Consider the following 16,566-nt stretch of genomic DNA (forward strand, 5'->3'; position numbering starts at 1 on the left):
TGACCCCCCCCCCCCCTCCTCAAGTGTTTCAAATATTCAAATCCAATTTCTAAAAAGGATAAAATACAGCTTTTGACCATATGATAATATGATAACTAAATGTGTTAACTTTAAACTAGACACAAATAAAAAGGCCCAAGTAAGATAGACCTCAACACATACAGACATTTGATTGTATATAATATAATACAACATGATAAAAATGATATATAAGTATTTAGCTTAATGATATGCAATTCAAAGTTTGCTATTTCAATGAAAGTGATATTTTTGCATAACTAATTTTTGCCATAGAAACACTATTTACATTAGTCTGAAGCCTAATAAAATTGCAATACAACCAAGAGTAATATGGCAATCAGACTACGAGACTAGTTTCTGGCATTAAAATAATACTAAAATATCATGTAACTACAGTAGTGAAAGTTCGTTGCCTGATTAAAGATCACAGAGATCAAACCATTTATAACTTATAACCAAAAGTTCTTATAGTCTACTTTCGATATGTGTGCAGACGTTTTATATATATATATGGTTAGTTACATAATTGTTTCAAGTACAGTAAATGTCAGATAACGCTTAGATTATTATTAACCGGATTTACGAAGTAAAAATCGGTTATTAATTTGGGGATGTATTGTGGGTGGAAGGGTGGGAATGCCGGCGGCAGCCAAATGTTGTCCGTGCATTTACTTAAGAACCGTTTAACCAAAGCTTTTAAAATTTTAATATGTTTTTACTTACACCAAAATGAAGGTCAAGTTCAATAATGAAGATTTTGACTTTTACCGTTCAGGAGCTATGGTTCTTGAAAGATTGAAAAATGATGTTTCTAGTGAGTCCGTGCATTAATTCATAAACTGTTAAAACAAAGCTTTTCAAATTCTAAAATGTTGTTACTGTTGACAAAATGGAGGTCAAGTTTAATATTGATGATTGTGACTTTTACCATTTAGAAGTTTTGGTCCGAGTGATGTTGACACAAATAAATGTTAAAAAATCCGATTAACTGTCATTCTGACAGCTCTTGTTATTTTTGGAATGAAATACGGTTTTTATTTCAGTTTTCATATTAAAATTAGTTTGAATAAATGAATGAAACAAGTTTCTAGGACAGTTGTCCAGCAAGTGAGGTAACTTCATGGCTTTATTTGTGATCTGGTGTTATGATAAATAAATTAATTTCTTCATAATTTTTGAATGAGACCACATGAAATATTTCAAGGTCTTCTTTTCGCCTTGTATCACTCTGCTCAGCTCTAAAAAGCTCAACTTTTACGGTTTTATGTGTATAACATGGTCTACATGACAACAACAATAGTAACATTATTTTACCGAGGTAGTAATGTTTGCCTCAACATTGACAGTTTTGAACTTCTTGTTAAGTTTCATTCCTGTAAGATTGTAAAAAAGTACATATACAAAATAAGATTTGGTGTGATTGTCAATGATACAACTATTTTCTAGAGACCAAATGACACAGACATTAACAACTATAGGTCATCGTACGGCCTTCAACAATGAGCAAAGCCAATACTGCATAGCCAGCTAAAAGTACATGTATTGTTTCGATCTAATGTGTCACACATTTCAATTATGATATTATTGGTTCTTATCGACCAAACAATGATATGACTTGTGTACGCTATAAGTTAGTCTTATGTGAAATAAAGCAACTGCGTCAAGACGCTTAGCACACGTTGAAAAACAACGGCAATTATTAAATAATCTAACCTTGTAGATAATACCTTGTTTTAACAGAACAAACTTTTATCAACATATGCAAAATTACGTAATGTCTATAGAAAATGTCAGGATTGTCATATATGCATTCTTTTAGTATATCGAAGTTATATTTAGGTCTCTATTTTTAAAGATTACTTTCAGTCATATGCAAACTTTCTTTAACGCATTTAAGAAATCAAATTTGGACAGAGATGTTGCGTTTGCAATTTTATTTGCTCATTGTTGTCACTTTTTTAAAAGATTACTTTCAGTCATATGCAAACTTTCTTTAACGCACTTAAGAAATCAAATTGGGACAGAGATGTTGCGTTTGCAATTTTTTTGCTCATTGTTGGTGGGATTACTTCAAACCCTTCTGTTGAAAGTGTTTTAACAGATGACGAATGATCTTTAGACCGAACTGTGTGTATGTTGGTTTCAGAAATAAACACTCTCAAAGATAGTCTGCAGGAAACCGTCAAAGATAACAGAAATTTGAGAACTTTGGTCAATTCTCTTATTTCAAGGAATGGAGAGTTAGAAAGCAGAGTTGACTACGTAGAACAGTTTCAAAGAAACCGGTATCCAAAGAATGAGTTTGTGGACGCTTCGGATGTTCTTTAAAGTAGTGAGACTATTTTAAATAAAAGCAGTGGTGTCGAATTAGGACTATTGGAGAAGACAATGAAATCCCTGGATTAGAGTACACCTGGTTTTTGGTGGGGCTCGTGTAGCTTTCTATGTTGTGTCTTGTGTACTATGATTTATCTGTTTGTCTTTTTTAAGCCATGGCGTAGTAAGTTTATTTTCAATCTATGAGTTTGAATGTCCCTCTGGTATCTTTCGCCTCTCCTTCCTAAAAGGCCCTTTTTGTATTGCCGATTTACAATTGATCAAATAATTAAGTCATTTAGATTTTGACTTTCTAACTGTTGATAAACGTGTTGATTTCACATATATTGTATTTATCTAAAAGTAAAATAACAAAATTTCTGTTATATAAAATTGAGAATGGAAATGGGGAATGTGTCAAAGAGACAACAACCCGACCATAGAGCAGACAACAGCCGAAGGCCACCAATGGGTCCTCAATGCAGCGAGGAACTCCCGCACCCGGTGGAGTCCTTCAGCTGGCCCCTAAACAAATATGTTACTAGTTCAGTGATAAAGGACGTCATACTAAACTCCGAATTATACACAAGAAACTAAAATTAAAAATCATACAAGACTAACAAAGGCCAGAGGCACCTGACTTTGGAAAGGCGCAAAATGCGGCGGGGTTAAACATGGTTTTTTTTGGTAGAAAATAAACGCACAACAATACGCGCAGTTTTAGAGAAGTCCGAGTCCGATGTCAGAATAGGTAACAAAGGAAACTAAACAAAATGACAATAATACATAAATTAACAAAGGACTACTAGTAGTTACTTTGTACTGACATGCAAGCTCCAGACCTCAACTAAAATGATTTTTTATTGATGACTTTAGGTGATGTAGTAGCTTTTTCTGCCCAAGTGAAGGATCCTATTTCTGGTCTTAGAGATAATCAAGTGATCCCATTCAAATCAGTATATATTAACACCCAATAACGCATTTCATTGGCCAACAGGAATATTTACTTGTCCGCGGACAGGACTGTATGCATTTTTTGCAAAACTTTTAGTGTATCCCGATGTCAGAATTGCATACGCCATAGCAAAGAATTCCGATAGTTTTCAATTCGCGGAAGGTTATTCAAAAGGCGTTGCACCGCATAAATATGACTCTGGTTCGGCGTTTGGAATAATTAATTTGACTGTTAGTGATAAAGTTTGGGTGTTTGTAGCTCATGATGCACACGAAGGTTCTGGCAACCAGGTGTTTAACACGATATCTTCCTTAATGGGATTCAGTTTGAATTAAAAAAAAATCTAGAACTGATAGACTTTTGGTTTTGTAATTTATATGCCATTAAGAAAACAATGCACAATATGGAATAAAACAGAATAAAATTGAGAATGGAAATAGGGAATGTGCCAAAGAGACAACAACCCGACAATAGAAAAAAAAAACAAAGCAGAAGGTCACCAACAGGTCTTCAATGTAGCGAGAAATTCCCGCACCCAGAGGCGTCCTTCAGCTGGCCCCTAAACAAATATATACTAGTTCAGTGATAATGAACGCCATACTAATTTTCAAATTGTACACAAGAAACTAAAATTAAAATAACACAAGACTAACAAAGGCCAGAGGCTCCTGACTTGGGACAGGCGCAAAAATGCGGCGGGGTTAAACATGTTTGTGAGATCTCAACCCTCCCCCTATACCTCTAGACAATGTAGAAAAGTAAACGCATAACAATACGCAAATTAAAATTCAGTTCAAGAATAAAACAGAAGCATACTTTCCGCCGATGAAAATAAAAATAGGTGTCTAGAGTGAGAGAGAGGCGAAAAATACCAAAGGAGTTAAGCCCCGGTCTCAACAGATCGTACGATTTTTTGTCGTGGAAGATCTATAAAATAGTTGTCGTGTCACGGTCGTGCAAAATGTCAAAAAAAATATTTCGAGTGGTCACATCAGCTACGACATGTCCACGATGGTTCCACGATTGTTACAGTATAGAAAAAAAGAATTGTAATTGTACTGTCGTGGGTTTTCGTGCGACAGTCGTACGACAATCGTAAGTTGTTTGGTGCTATTTTTCAGGTTTTCACGTCATGGGATGCGCGTGTTACTGTCGAACGACTGTCGCGCAACTGTCGCACAACAGTCGTGGGTCAGTCGCGCGTTTGACTCCGAACAACTTGTCTATAACGAAGGCCCGATTTATTGCATGCCATTTACCATTTGCTTTTAATATTGTTCAGTGTCATTATAAGTTCGGTCCAAATAAGCGACGTTTTTCTTATTAGTTTATATTACAATTATTCAGCGAATTTAAACCAGAATGCACCCGAAAAGAAAAATTACCAAACGAAAGGTGGTATCAGTAAACGTGGGTGATGTTGACCAGACGAAGGACCCCCTTTCCACAAGCTTAAACGATTCGGAAACTGCTGGAGACGACCCTGCTGATAATGTCGTCACTGTGACGGGGGACGGGGAGGAGTCTACGGACATTCCTGTCGAATTGTATTTTTCTAAATAAAACTAAAAAAAAGTTGCACGACGAACGTACCACTGTCGTACGACATACAATCAATGTTGTGCGAGCAGCGTACAAAATTTGGTAATCTTGAGACAATCGTGCGACTGTATCACGAGTGTCTTGTGACAGTCGTGAGATTGTCGTATGACAGTCGTGCGACAATCGTACGATTGTTTTTATTAAAATAGTTTCTTTTGGTACCCATAACAATGTGTTTATCGCACGACAGTCGCACAACTGTGGTAAGACACTCTTACGCAAGCCACAAGACAGTGACACGACAAAAAATCGTAGAGCAAAAAAGGTCCATGTTCAATTTTCGTCCCACGACACACGACAGCGCCACGTTGCTGAAATTATCGTTCAACTGTCGTGCAACTGTCGTACGACGATCACAGATGACCCGCGATTTGACCAAATTTCATGTCGTGGCGCTGCATAGATGTGTTGTGGGTTCGTTGTGGCCATGGCTGTCATAAATCGAAAGATTGATCATTCAAGAAAAGAGATTATACTAAACACGAACAATTGTTCCGATGAAACATTAAGCAAATGAAGATTGATAAAAACTTATCCAATTAGAAACTATGAGTTACCTTAGGTGATCGAAGAGGGTTATCAGTGAGTTGCGACAAATAAAACTTGGTTCACAAATTGGAAGCATCCGTAGTAATATTGTTCAACGATCAAGTCATGAACAAAAACATGTCGACAGGACTTCAATTTTACCAAGATCTCACTTGAAAGCTGATATAAAAAAAGAAGATGTGGTATGATTGCCAATGAGACAACTCTCCACAATAGACCAAAATGACACAGAAATGCCCATACCGCATAGTCCCCGAAATGATGCTGTTTTTGGAATTGGTTATAGTAAGCTCCTTGGCAATTTTGAAATTTTTCTGATATGTCGTTCCAAAGTCATATTATGTCTTGTTTTTCTTTTATGAAAGCAAGTTTATTGACTGAGTTATTGCGTTCTGATTATTTTCCCAATAGTTCCTATAAGACGGGTGTATTTTGAGTTGCTGATTATGTTAACAGGCAGAAAGTGTAATTCACTTTTTTAATTTAACATATAAAATCAGTCAATATTAGACACAGCATGGAGAAACATGCACCTTTGCACTTAACAAAACCAGCATGTGTCATACAAACTGACTTTGAAACTGAAAACTGCAAAAAAAAAATAATACACGCCGTTCATCCATAATTTGCATAAAGATATCATCTCGGTAGCAATCTTTGTTCACTACCAGTATTGTGTCGGCATCTGTCGTACGTAATCCTGCTTTAATGACTCCTCACACATATTTCGTTTTAACTATTAGGTATTTTTATCAAATGATTGAGATTTTCGAAGGATATTCTTACACGCCCATTTATCATTGTGTATACCAATAGGCACATTACCACATCGGCAGGACACTCTCATAGGTTGTTCATTACATTATGTGTATCTTCTAATTTACTTTTCATTAAGAAAAAAAACCGTTTTGGATACCCTGAAGAACAGTTGTACGGTCCAATGGAACATATTTGAAAGTGTTGTTTAATATTTGTCCCCTTTGCTCAAAATATTATACAGTCACAATGCTTACCTTGGTTATTGCATAGATCGCCTGTTGGAAGCAAAACACAACAATCTCTTCAAGACCTGTTGCTAGATTTCGGAATGCTGATTGTGGGTCATCGTCGGACAATTTCCGTCCAACAAATGGAAGTTTAAAGTTATGCTTCCTGAGAAACAGAATCAATTGAACACAATTTGACATCCATCTAACCGCATATTTTAAAAAGTCCTCTGTCACAGATGAATTCTTTTTGTTTCTGACTAGTCCACTGCAATAAAGAACAAGTACTTGTTTTTTCTTAAAAACATAAACATAGAAAAAACTAGAAGTTGATATACATGTAATTATCTAATATAGGATTTTCTTGCTTTATTGAAGACCCATTATATTGGTGGCATTCGGCTGTTTTCCGATCTTTGGTTGGATTGTTGTCTCTTTGACATATTCCCCATTTCCATTCTCAATTTTATTATAAAATAAATGGATGTTGCTATGACTTTAACTTTTATTCAATTATAGCTTCCTATTTTATGGGTTTGGAACTTGTAAATTATTGTGTATTAAAGGTGTTTTTATATTGAAGCGAACTATTTTTTTTGCAAATGCAAATTTACCAACATTTTAATTGTTGTTTTTTTTTAAATCTTCACGACGCAATTATTACTGATATGTTAAAATACCACCCCCTAAATGTACGTAAATTAATGCTTGGGTCAAATATGTCATTCTAATATATTTTATTTCAAATAAGATTTTTTAAATTTTCACAGCAAATTTATTCATATGTTAAAATACAAAAATAATGTACGTAAATTGGTTATGGGGTCAAAAATAATGTCATTCAAAACTATTGTATTTCAAATAACGATTTTACTAATGTCAAAAATAATGTCATACGAAACTGTAGCGTACAAATCTGTGAACTAAGGAACGACAAATATAAGAAACGGCTGGGTTAATGTACGACGCAGTTTAAATTTCAGACCCAACAAAACAAAACAGAATCGGACCTTTTTCCTTCTTTGCTACAATACATTGTATGTAATGTTAAATTTTTAAAAGAAATTAAATTTTCAGAGGAATCTGTACTATTTACAGGATGAATTGCATTTAATGTCGACAGACCTATTCAATCCTTGATTCTTACCAGCTTGAATCTCCATTTTTTGAAAACCCCTGCATTTCCACTTTTAGATTTATTTATCGTCGTCATTAATAATTTACTATTTGGTGTTTTCCCAAACCACGCAAGATTCATGCATGCGTTTTCAACATGTTTAACATAATTTTCTGTTCGGGTGTTGGAACGATATTAAGGGAAAATTTATTTTTATTTTTATAATGATGGAAACTTAACATCTCTGTTGACCAATGCCTTCATTGAGTATACCAAGTAGACATCCTTTAAGGGTTCATCTATATCTATATGTAAATGTTATAGATGCATGAACTTTAAGTGATTCAAGTTTGGTCAGTGGCTAAGGAATAAGCTTCATTCGTTCATTACATTTTGTGACTGTTAGTGTGAGATAAAGAAGGTAATTGCACATTTTCAAAATTCAATTCCAAGTGTATTTATAGCATTTGTTATTTTGGGTATACATACCAATTAAACTTCTGTTCTGACAACGATTTTGATATCTCCTGTAAATAAATTAATATGTAAATAAAGTAAAGTAAGTACTCCATTATGGAAATACTTAAATTAAAGTGTAAACAAATTAAGCGTTATTTATTCCTTCTTCAATAATATATGTAGTGATTTAACTTTCAATTTAAAGCATTTTCATTAGAGACATAAAGTCACTATCTTATGACAATGCAAATTACTGTTTAAACCTTTCATTATTTATTTTCTTCCCAAGCAATTTTACTTATAAATTTTAAATGTAAGTATGATTGGATCTTATCAGTGTGGGAAATGTTTATATGTTCTAATGTCTATCTGTTTTTTTATTTTTGGGTTAGGAATACACAAAATGAAACAAAAGCGGGGCCTTTTATATAGCTGACTATACGGTATGGGCTTTTCTAATTGTTGAAGGCTGTACGGTTAACTAAAACAATGTAATTGTTTATCTCTGTGTCATTTAGTCCCTTGTGGAGAGTTGCCTCATTGGCAATTATATCTCACATTCTTATTTTTATACTGATTTTTGGTAAAATGATTTACAAAAACAATTCTTCCCTCTGGTTAAAACGTGGAGTTAAAAGGCCTTCGATTCCGGATTCACCGGGGAGGTAATGACGTTGCTAACGTAAATTGTTATTTTCTCGACGTCAAACTAAGACTTATCGGAAAAAGATTCAGTTTTCGACTGATTTTTATCAATCAAACTTATTTAACTTGAAAACGAGTTCATGGACTCCTCTTTTTTAAAATGCCATTTATTTTGATTACGCGAGAAGATTATGTGTGCCAATTTTCATGAAAACGTAAATAGTGCATTTTTTTAAAATTTGAATATACAGCAAAAAATGATGTTTTTTCTACATTCATGAACATTTGATAAATATGAGTTATTTCTGAATAAAAAATGCATAAATTTTAAGGATGCTTTTAGAATATAAATATTACAAATTATCTAACAACAAGAATGTGTCCCCAGTACACGAATGCCCCACTCGCACTATCATTTTCTATGTTCAGTGGACCGTGAAATTGGGGTAAACCCTCTAATTTGGCATTAAAATTTAAAAGATCATATCATAGGGAACATGTATACTAAGTTTGAAGTCGATTGGACTTCAACTTCATCAAAAACTACCTCGACCAAAAACTTTAACCAGAAGTGGGACAGACGGACGAACGGACGAACGAACGGACGAACGAACGGACGGACGGACGAACGGACGCACAGACCAGAAAACATAATGCCCCTCTACTATCGTAGGTGGGGCATAAAAAACAATTTGTGTTTATCTTTAAAAACAAAAAAGTTATGTCTTTTTTTGAAAGGAAAAATACGGCCACAAATCCGAATTTTGAGCACAACAAGAAAACAAAAATCGACCTCATGAAGGTATATTTTTAATTACATATTTGATTTAATCAGGTAAAAAATAGTCTATATGAAATTTTTTATCAAAATATAAATACGAGATCAAAACTGTTTCGTGTGCCCTTAATGTTTTGTTTACTTTACCTCGCCAAATGAGTTGAAACAATAAATTGTAAGAAAATTGAAATGTTTTTTTTTTGTCGCTAACGTCTTCTTTGTTCTAACTTTGCTGATGGTATCTAGTGGAATATTAAAGAAAAAATAATGGTGAAGGTGAATGCGTAACAAACGTCCAATCTCTAATCAAACCTTTTTCACTACAAGGTCATGCGATATGAGTTTCAACCCCCGGAACACCCTCAGTATCCGCCAAATCATACCCGTAAACACAAAGTATACTCTAACAGATCGTACTTTGCTATAAAAGCAAACGAAATGTTGTTTGCTAAGCAAAAAGGCACCAAAAACCAATGTTGAAGTCTTTGGTTTGACCCTTCCGGGAATCAAACCAGTATTTTTTCTACAGATAGAACATCTCGGCGGATTGAAAAAATGGATCAAACCTTTTGTTTGTTTTGCCATATAGATCTGGCTAAAGACGGACAATGCCACAATCTGTTTTAGCGTTAAGAATATGATAATGACTTTATTCAAATGACCGAAAATGATTGATACATGCTCCTTCAAACTCCGCTTACAAAAATTAATATAAATGCTCGGGGTCAGAAGCCTTCAAAGGAAAAGCATGCGCAATTATATATCATGACTTATTTTGGATATAAAAGTATGTAGAAAATTCATACAATTTTTCAAATGACCCTTACCAAGTTAGATATAAATGATAATAACTCTTTAAAAATTCGGTGCATGATATTTATATGGACAACAGTAATACTACTTTAAAATTTTTAATCAGATGAAATTTAATCGGCGTATAAACACAGTTATCAGGAATGAAAACGATGTTTTAGTTTTTCAATTTAAATATGTAGTAAATCGTTTAACAAATTTGTTTATCTTTTAACTTTTGTCAGAAGTACTTTCGCAAAGTGCTTGACATTCTTCATATTTTAATATCTATTTTAAATCTCTCGTCACTGTCAGATTTTATTTGATATTACTTAAAGTCTTGCTTGAAAACAATGTGTTAAACGAGGTCAACGTGGCCTTGTTTTCACTAAAAACCTTTGCTTTTATTTAGGTTTATAGAACACTTTTTGTGGACACTTGACTACTACCAGAGAATTATATTTCGGTGTTGTATTTTCTTTTTCACACAAATGTCGTTTAACAAAAAACATTTCAAGTGATACTTGTACCCTAGTTTTCGTATTGACAGTCTTAAACGGATATCGACTGTCCACGGAACCCCCGCCAAGTTTTAGAGTGTTTTTATGAAATTAAAACAATTCGTCAAAGTAGGTCAAAATAGACTCAAGTACATAAAAACAATAAACCTCGATTTGATATCTTTGTTGGTGGTCACGTTACCTATATTTTCCCCCTGTCTACTGTTAATGTGCGAACTTCCTTAATGATATATATTTTAAACCAACATATTTATCATTGAACAATTTTCACAGTATTGATAAAAATGTACATGTATCATTTTCTCGGGATGAATGAAATATAATTCAAACGAGGTCACAATTTGATGATTTAAAAGTGTAAAAATGTTCAAATTAAATATTGTCAACTCATTCATTCATAACTATTAAATATCTTAACCAGACTTAAAGTTGTGATACACACGATAATTGTAAAAACAAATATCTATTGAGAATCTAAGGCCCAAGGTTTGAAATTGAAAAGTGATTTATTTCAAGCAGTATGAATTCAACTGTATCTAAAAGTAAAACCTATATCGAAAATATCGAACTCAGAGCTAAATTCAAAAGGCAAAATGAAAAAGCTAAAACACATCAAACGAATGGATGACAACTGCCTAGTACAGGCAGTTTCTTATATAGGAAATGGGGGACTAAAGTATTTATATGAAAGAAAAGAGAATGGGCCCATAGGGACTCATCAGATACTGCGGCGGAGGCATAACAAATATAAAAGATGTATCTCGCATATATTGTCTATAATGTTCTAAGATTAGGACAACTGTGTACATTATAAATGGTTAGGAAATCAATAATGAGTCTGAGAGTCTGGACGGTTTTGAGAATAGGGAATATTGGTCAAAATGTAGTAAAATAGAAATAATAAGCACAAAAGAATAGAGACTAATTGGTGCTTAAACATACGAATATGGAACAATTGTGAGCTAGAATTTAAAGAATAGATACTAATTGGGTGCTAAGATATAAAGTATAGAGAATAATAACCAAAAATGAAGAATATAGAAAATAGCTTAAACAGTCAGATAATACAGAAATGGTGTATCCCCATTTGGACCTACGAAAATATTAGATATTGAGATTTTTTTTACATTATTATTTCCCCAATACAGTTACACAATCGTTTTTAAATAAATAAAAAAAAACCGACATCGCCGACTCATGCAGTGACTGAAATCTTTTTCAATCAATCACATTCTCTTTTTCAAGTATTAATCCAATTTCAAACCTTGCATCCCAAATGCGTACAAAATGTAGGATAGACTGCAAATATAACATATCGTACCGAATGGCATCAAATATTTGCCACTGGACGTGTATCAAACCTAATTCAATCAATATAAAAAGAGGATTATTTTAACATAAATGTCAAAAGATGATATTTCGACGGATGATGAAAATTTCATTTCATTTAGTTAAATAACAGGTAAGTTATCTTAATATGTTTTTCACGATATGTAAATGCTATTATATGTATATTAATGTAAACTACCTTTACATTCCCCTGTCAAAATATATGTCACACGTGTCAAAAGGTGATAAAATTGTCAATATGGTCCTTATTTTGCTATGCTAATGCATAATTGTCCCACACATTGTATATGAAACATTGTGAAAGGCGTAACAATTGTATATAAAACATAGTGAAAAAGGGGGATATTAGGTTCGTAAATAATACTCACCCCAACACTTTCTCGAACAATTCCTAATATCCGAAGAAGAAGGTTCCGAATGTGATGCAGATCAAATCGTTTACAAGAGTATTCAATACACATACTGTAAAGGTATGCAGGAGCCAACGGAAATCCCAAAGAGTCTTGTTTAACTATTGCACAGATTGCTTTCATAAGGTCCTCTTCTTTTTCTCTAGAATATGCAAATCTAAATCTTTCACCGGTCGATTCCATTGTTGAAATTGACACATTATCCTCTTGTGAAAGAGGTAATGGCGGAACAACATTTTGAGGCAGACCGGAAGTGAAATCCCTTTGTGAATTAGAAAAAGAGCTACTATATTGTCTGGAAGACTCGTCAAACACATCCTCGGTTCCTAACCATGGTAACTGAAGAGGTATATCGTGTCCAAGAGAGAAGTCTTTAAAAAGAAAGATGTAATATTGTCCAAGAGACAAAATGTCCCCTGCATGCAATGTAGTCCGATTAGTAACAGGGTAGCCATTAATTAAAACAGTTGATGTCGGAGTTCCTTGAACTTCAACAGTATAGTTATAAGATTGGCGTTCAGAGGGATTGGATATCCGTTTTAAATGGAGGTAGCAATGTCGAGGTTGTATATCTGGAGCATGCAAAACTATTCTTTGAGAATCTGATGTGGACGTTTTGTTATTGCATATGAGAACATTTTTGGAACAAATAGTATGACATAGGGGATCTTTCTTAACATCAAAACCACGTATCGTGAGAAGAAACGGTCTTAGATTTACAGAAGATGGCGGTAGCTCGAGTAACTTTTGTCTCTGCTGCAACTGTGGAGATTTTAAGCCATTTGATGCGAGGTTGATATCTAAATCTAAACTATTTATGACTTTATTGCACTCGTATTTTTTAGCCACCCAGCTTTGAGACCTAATATTTGCATTTAGATTTAAATCATCCGAATATTTGTCTCTTCTATGATGGTGTGGTTCGTATGGTATCGCACCCGGTCTGAGTTTTGATATTGAAATTTTCCTAGCATTTTCATTTAATCCTGATGTGTCATCGCCTTCAATACAATTTGAGAAGTCAGTTTTACGTCGCAGTTCATATCGTCTGCTCAGTCCGTCTGCTGGCCGCCAAAAGTTCTGCAACAGCAATGGCCGATCGTGATCCGATAACATTCGGCAGCATTTTGTCTGCCATTTTGAACAGTGTCTATGATCAGTTTCATCAGATTGAGAATTGACTTGTCCGACAACATCACATAAGAAATAATCTACGTGTTTTTCTTGAGGTACGTCATATCTGTCCAATGCTTGTTTCACAAGCTCTTGGGCAGTAGATCTGAATGAAGCTAGAACACTTTTGTATTCAACTCCAGGTACAATTGTTTCTCCAAATATTTTCAGAACACCCGGACTTAGATGATCAGTGGAAAGTTCACTTGCACAGTTATCATCTACAAAAACTTTCCGCTTTCTTCCCTGATATATGACAGTTCGTCTAATCTCTCGTTCTTCGAAAAACAGTGATACCGGCGAGTAAATCTCATAATCTGTGTCGCTAACATCTCCCATGTATTCGAGATCACGTGGAATACGACTTCGTTTCCAATCATATGGTTCCATTCTCTCGAACATTGCTCTTTGATATCAGGTAATCCACATTTGACAGTAAGATCTGAAAACAGAAAGAAAGAAATGCCGTAAGTGCATTACAAGGTACATGTATGTGTAGGATTTGAAAAAAAGAAATGGTACATGTAGTTTTCAGAATTACTTCAGTCAATCATAATATTATTCATAATAAAATGAATTGTGATCCGATTGTCAATAAAAGACAACTCTCTACCAGAGTCCAAATTGAATGGACTTTTAATCAACTATAGGTAAACATGTAGCATTCGACAATGAATAAAACCCATACCGTATAAGACAGCTCCAAAGTATCTTAAAAAGCTTCCAACTTGACACTATGGGAAACAATTATACCGAAAACCGTATGGAAATGGCGTAACTCAAAATGGAACTATTTTAATAAAAGGATGGGCCTAAGAAAGAATTTCGAAAAGGAAAACTCAAACATTTGACAAAAAAGAGTTCCATGGTGCAAACTTTAATTTTGGCTTCATTGGAGATTACACAATTCAATGTATATAAAATAAATGTAACTCGTAAGTTTTTGTATATTTAAAGAAGTATTATACTTATCTCAAGGTTTTAAAAGCTTAGCATGAAGTGTGTACTTAATCTTCTAAAATATTTAACCTCTTTAGGGCATTAAAATTCCTTTTGAAGATTATTGAATCATTCAATTTTCCATTTTCCTCTAAATTTGAAATTACAATTAAATTTGAAAAATTTTAATAGAAATTAAAAAAAAAACGTTGTCTTACCATGATGTGTCAATTGAAATTTCTTCTTTCAATATCCATTACTTTTTTTAAGGAGAGATTTTGAACTACATTCTTTCATGTGTATTGCGCGGACCTTTGTATCTGTCATTTAATAAACGTAATACCTATTGTTAAATTTGATATTGTCGTTTGGGTCAATGAATTGTTTTTAAATCCGTTTTACTTTTTATACAAGCGTCTTAATACATTTACCTCATTGTGAATACTTATGGTTACTTATTACATACGGCTGTTCCTTGTACTTAACAAACTATTAATTCCACATTTTGGTTTGAGGCAAGAACAAAGACGTTTTCGTATATGCACGGACAATTCAAATCTTGTCGTTTTTTAAACATTGTGCAAAGACATTCTTTAAATTTCCTTTAAACAATTCTTCCGTGCTATATTCACTTTCACTGAATATATTTTGTAAACAAAAACAATTATCGTTTACAAATCGTCCTTTTTAAAAACACAGATAAAAACACAATGTCTCGTTCCAATTTTATGAATAAAAATAATAGAAAATCACAGTGGGTCCTTAAGACGCCGTTGTATTATCAATAGATATTGTGTAAAGATATGAAAATGACAGACCGGAACTGTTTTGTTCTACGCACATACAAAATTCCTCTGAATATTTTCCGTAACTATATAGAAAATAATATACTAATTGTTATTCCTTAATCCACAATTTAACTTTACTTAATGGGGAGTCTGTTTTCAATTGAATGCTATTGTAATCGTATCGACCTATATATATATATATATATAAACTACAACAACTATTCATTTTCATAAAACTAGAAATTCAATCAAACGTTTAAAGATTATTTAGCTATTAAATCTCGTTGATTTGAAAAGTAACCAATTTGATTAAAAATAAGTAGCTTAAATATGGTTGCAGTAGAAAAAAATGATAAAATTATGAAAATTATTTACCACGACGAATAATGATTTTTTATTCATCATGATTTTGTATACGTTTTGATCATTCAAGCACAAGACATGCCACTTTACCAAATTCAATTATATTTTAAATATATTAATAATTTAAAAGCATTTCTGTAAAAAATCTTTTCTCATGAAGACCCTATTGTTACCCCACCCTGATAAACTTAGATATGATTTGTCTGATATTTGAGTAATGGTCAATTTCCGTATATTAAAGATGACCGAATAAAAATTATATTTACATGTAGGCCTAAAGATCCCAAACAAATATATATAACTGATCTATACAATTGGTATCATTTTAAGACTTCTTTCATCAAAAAGACCCTCGTATTACCCCAACTTCATAAACTTAGATATGATTTGTCTGATAAATAAGTAACGGTCAATTTCCGTATATTATTATATATCTAAATGACCAAAATAAAAATTATATTTACATGTAAAGATCCCGAACAAATATTGTCACTGATCTATACAATTTGGCAAGTATGGTATACAATATAATATCAATAAAAAGACAATAACCGTTTCTAACATTAAAATGCCTATCTATTTCTTGGGAAAGTTATACTCTCAACCATTCATATATTTAAAATCCAACTACTTGTACAAATTAAATGAATTGGCGAATAGTAAAAGAGCAAAGTTAACAGTAAATTAAGTAAAATGTAATAAAATTATACTTACAAAAAGATTAAATCTTTTCCTCAACGCCATTGTTTAGATGTCTGGAATCACACATTTTTGTATATAAAAGTTGTTGTTGTTATCGCTG

At 33.2% G+C, this 16,566-nt stretch overlaps 1 protein-coding gene across 4 annotated transcripts in view; it reads right to left on the minus strand.

Annotated features, from left to right (window-relative positions):
* Positions 1-15,504, minus strand: part of LOC143044896 (ras-associating and dilute domain-containing protein-like) — a 35,487-nt gene extending 19,983 nt beyond the window's left edge. The window contains exons 1-4 of one of the 4 annotated variants that reach the window (XM_076217122.1): positions 15,069-15,504; positions 12,460-14,116; positions 8,036-8,073; positions 6,457-6,697 (exon numbers count right to left, since the gene is read on the minus strand). In XM_076217122.1, coding sequence (XP_076073237.1) covers positions 6,457-6,697; positions 8,036-8,073; positions 12,460-14,076 — 1,896 coding nt within the window. In that variant the 5' untranslated portion in view covers positions 14,077-14,116; positions 15,069-15,504. Of the gene's footprint in view, positions 1-6,456; positions 6,698-8,035; positions 8,074-12,459; positions 14,117-14,362; positions 14,442-14,831 lie in introns of those variants that run through there. The other 3 variants (XM_076217120.1, XM_076217119.1, XM_076217123.1) reach the window with 3 other exon arrangements.
* Between the last annotated feature and the right edge of the window lie 1,062 nt (positions 15,505-16,566).

The sequence above is a fragment of the Mytilus galloprovincialis genome, chromosome 9 (assembly GCF_965363235.1).
Source record: "Mytilus galloprovincialis chromosome 9, xbMytGall1.hap1.1, whole genome shotgun sequence".
Taxonomy (NCBI): Eukaryota; Metazoa; Mollusca; class Bivalvia; order Mytilida; family Mytilidae; genus Mytilus; species Mytilus galloprovincialis.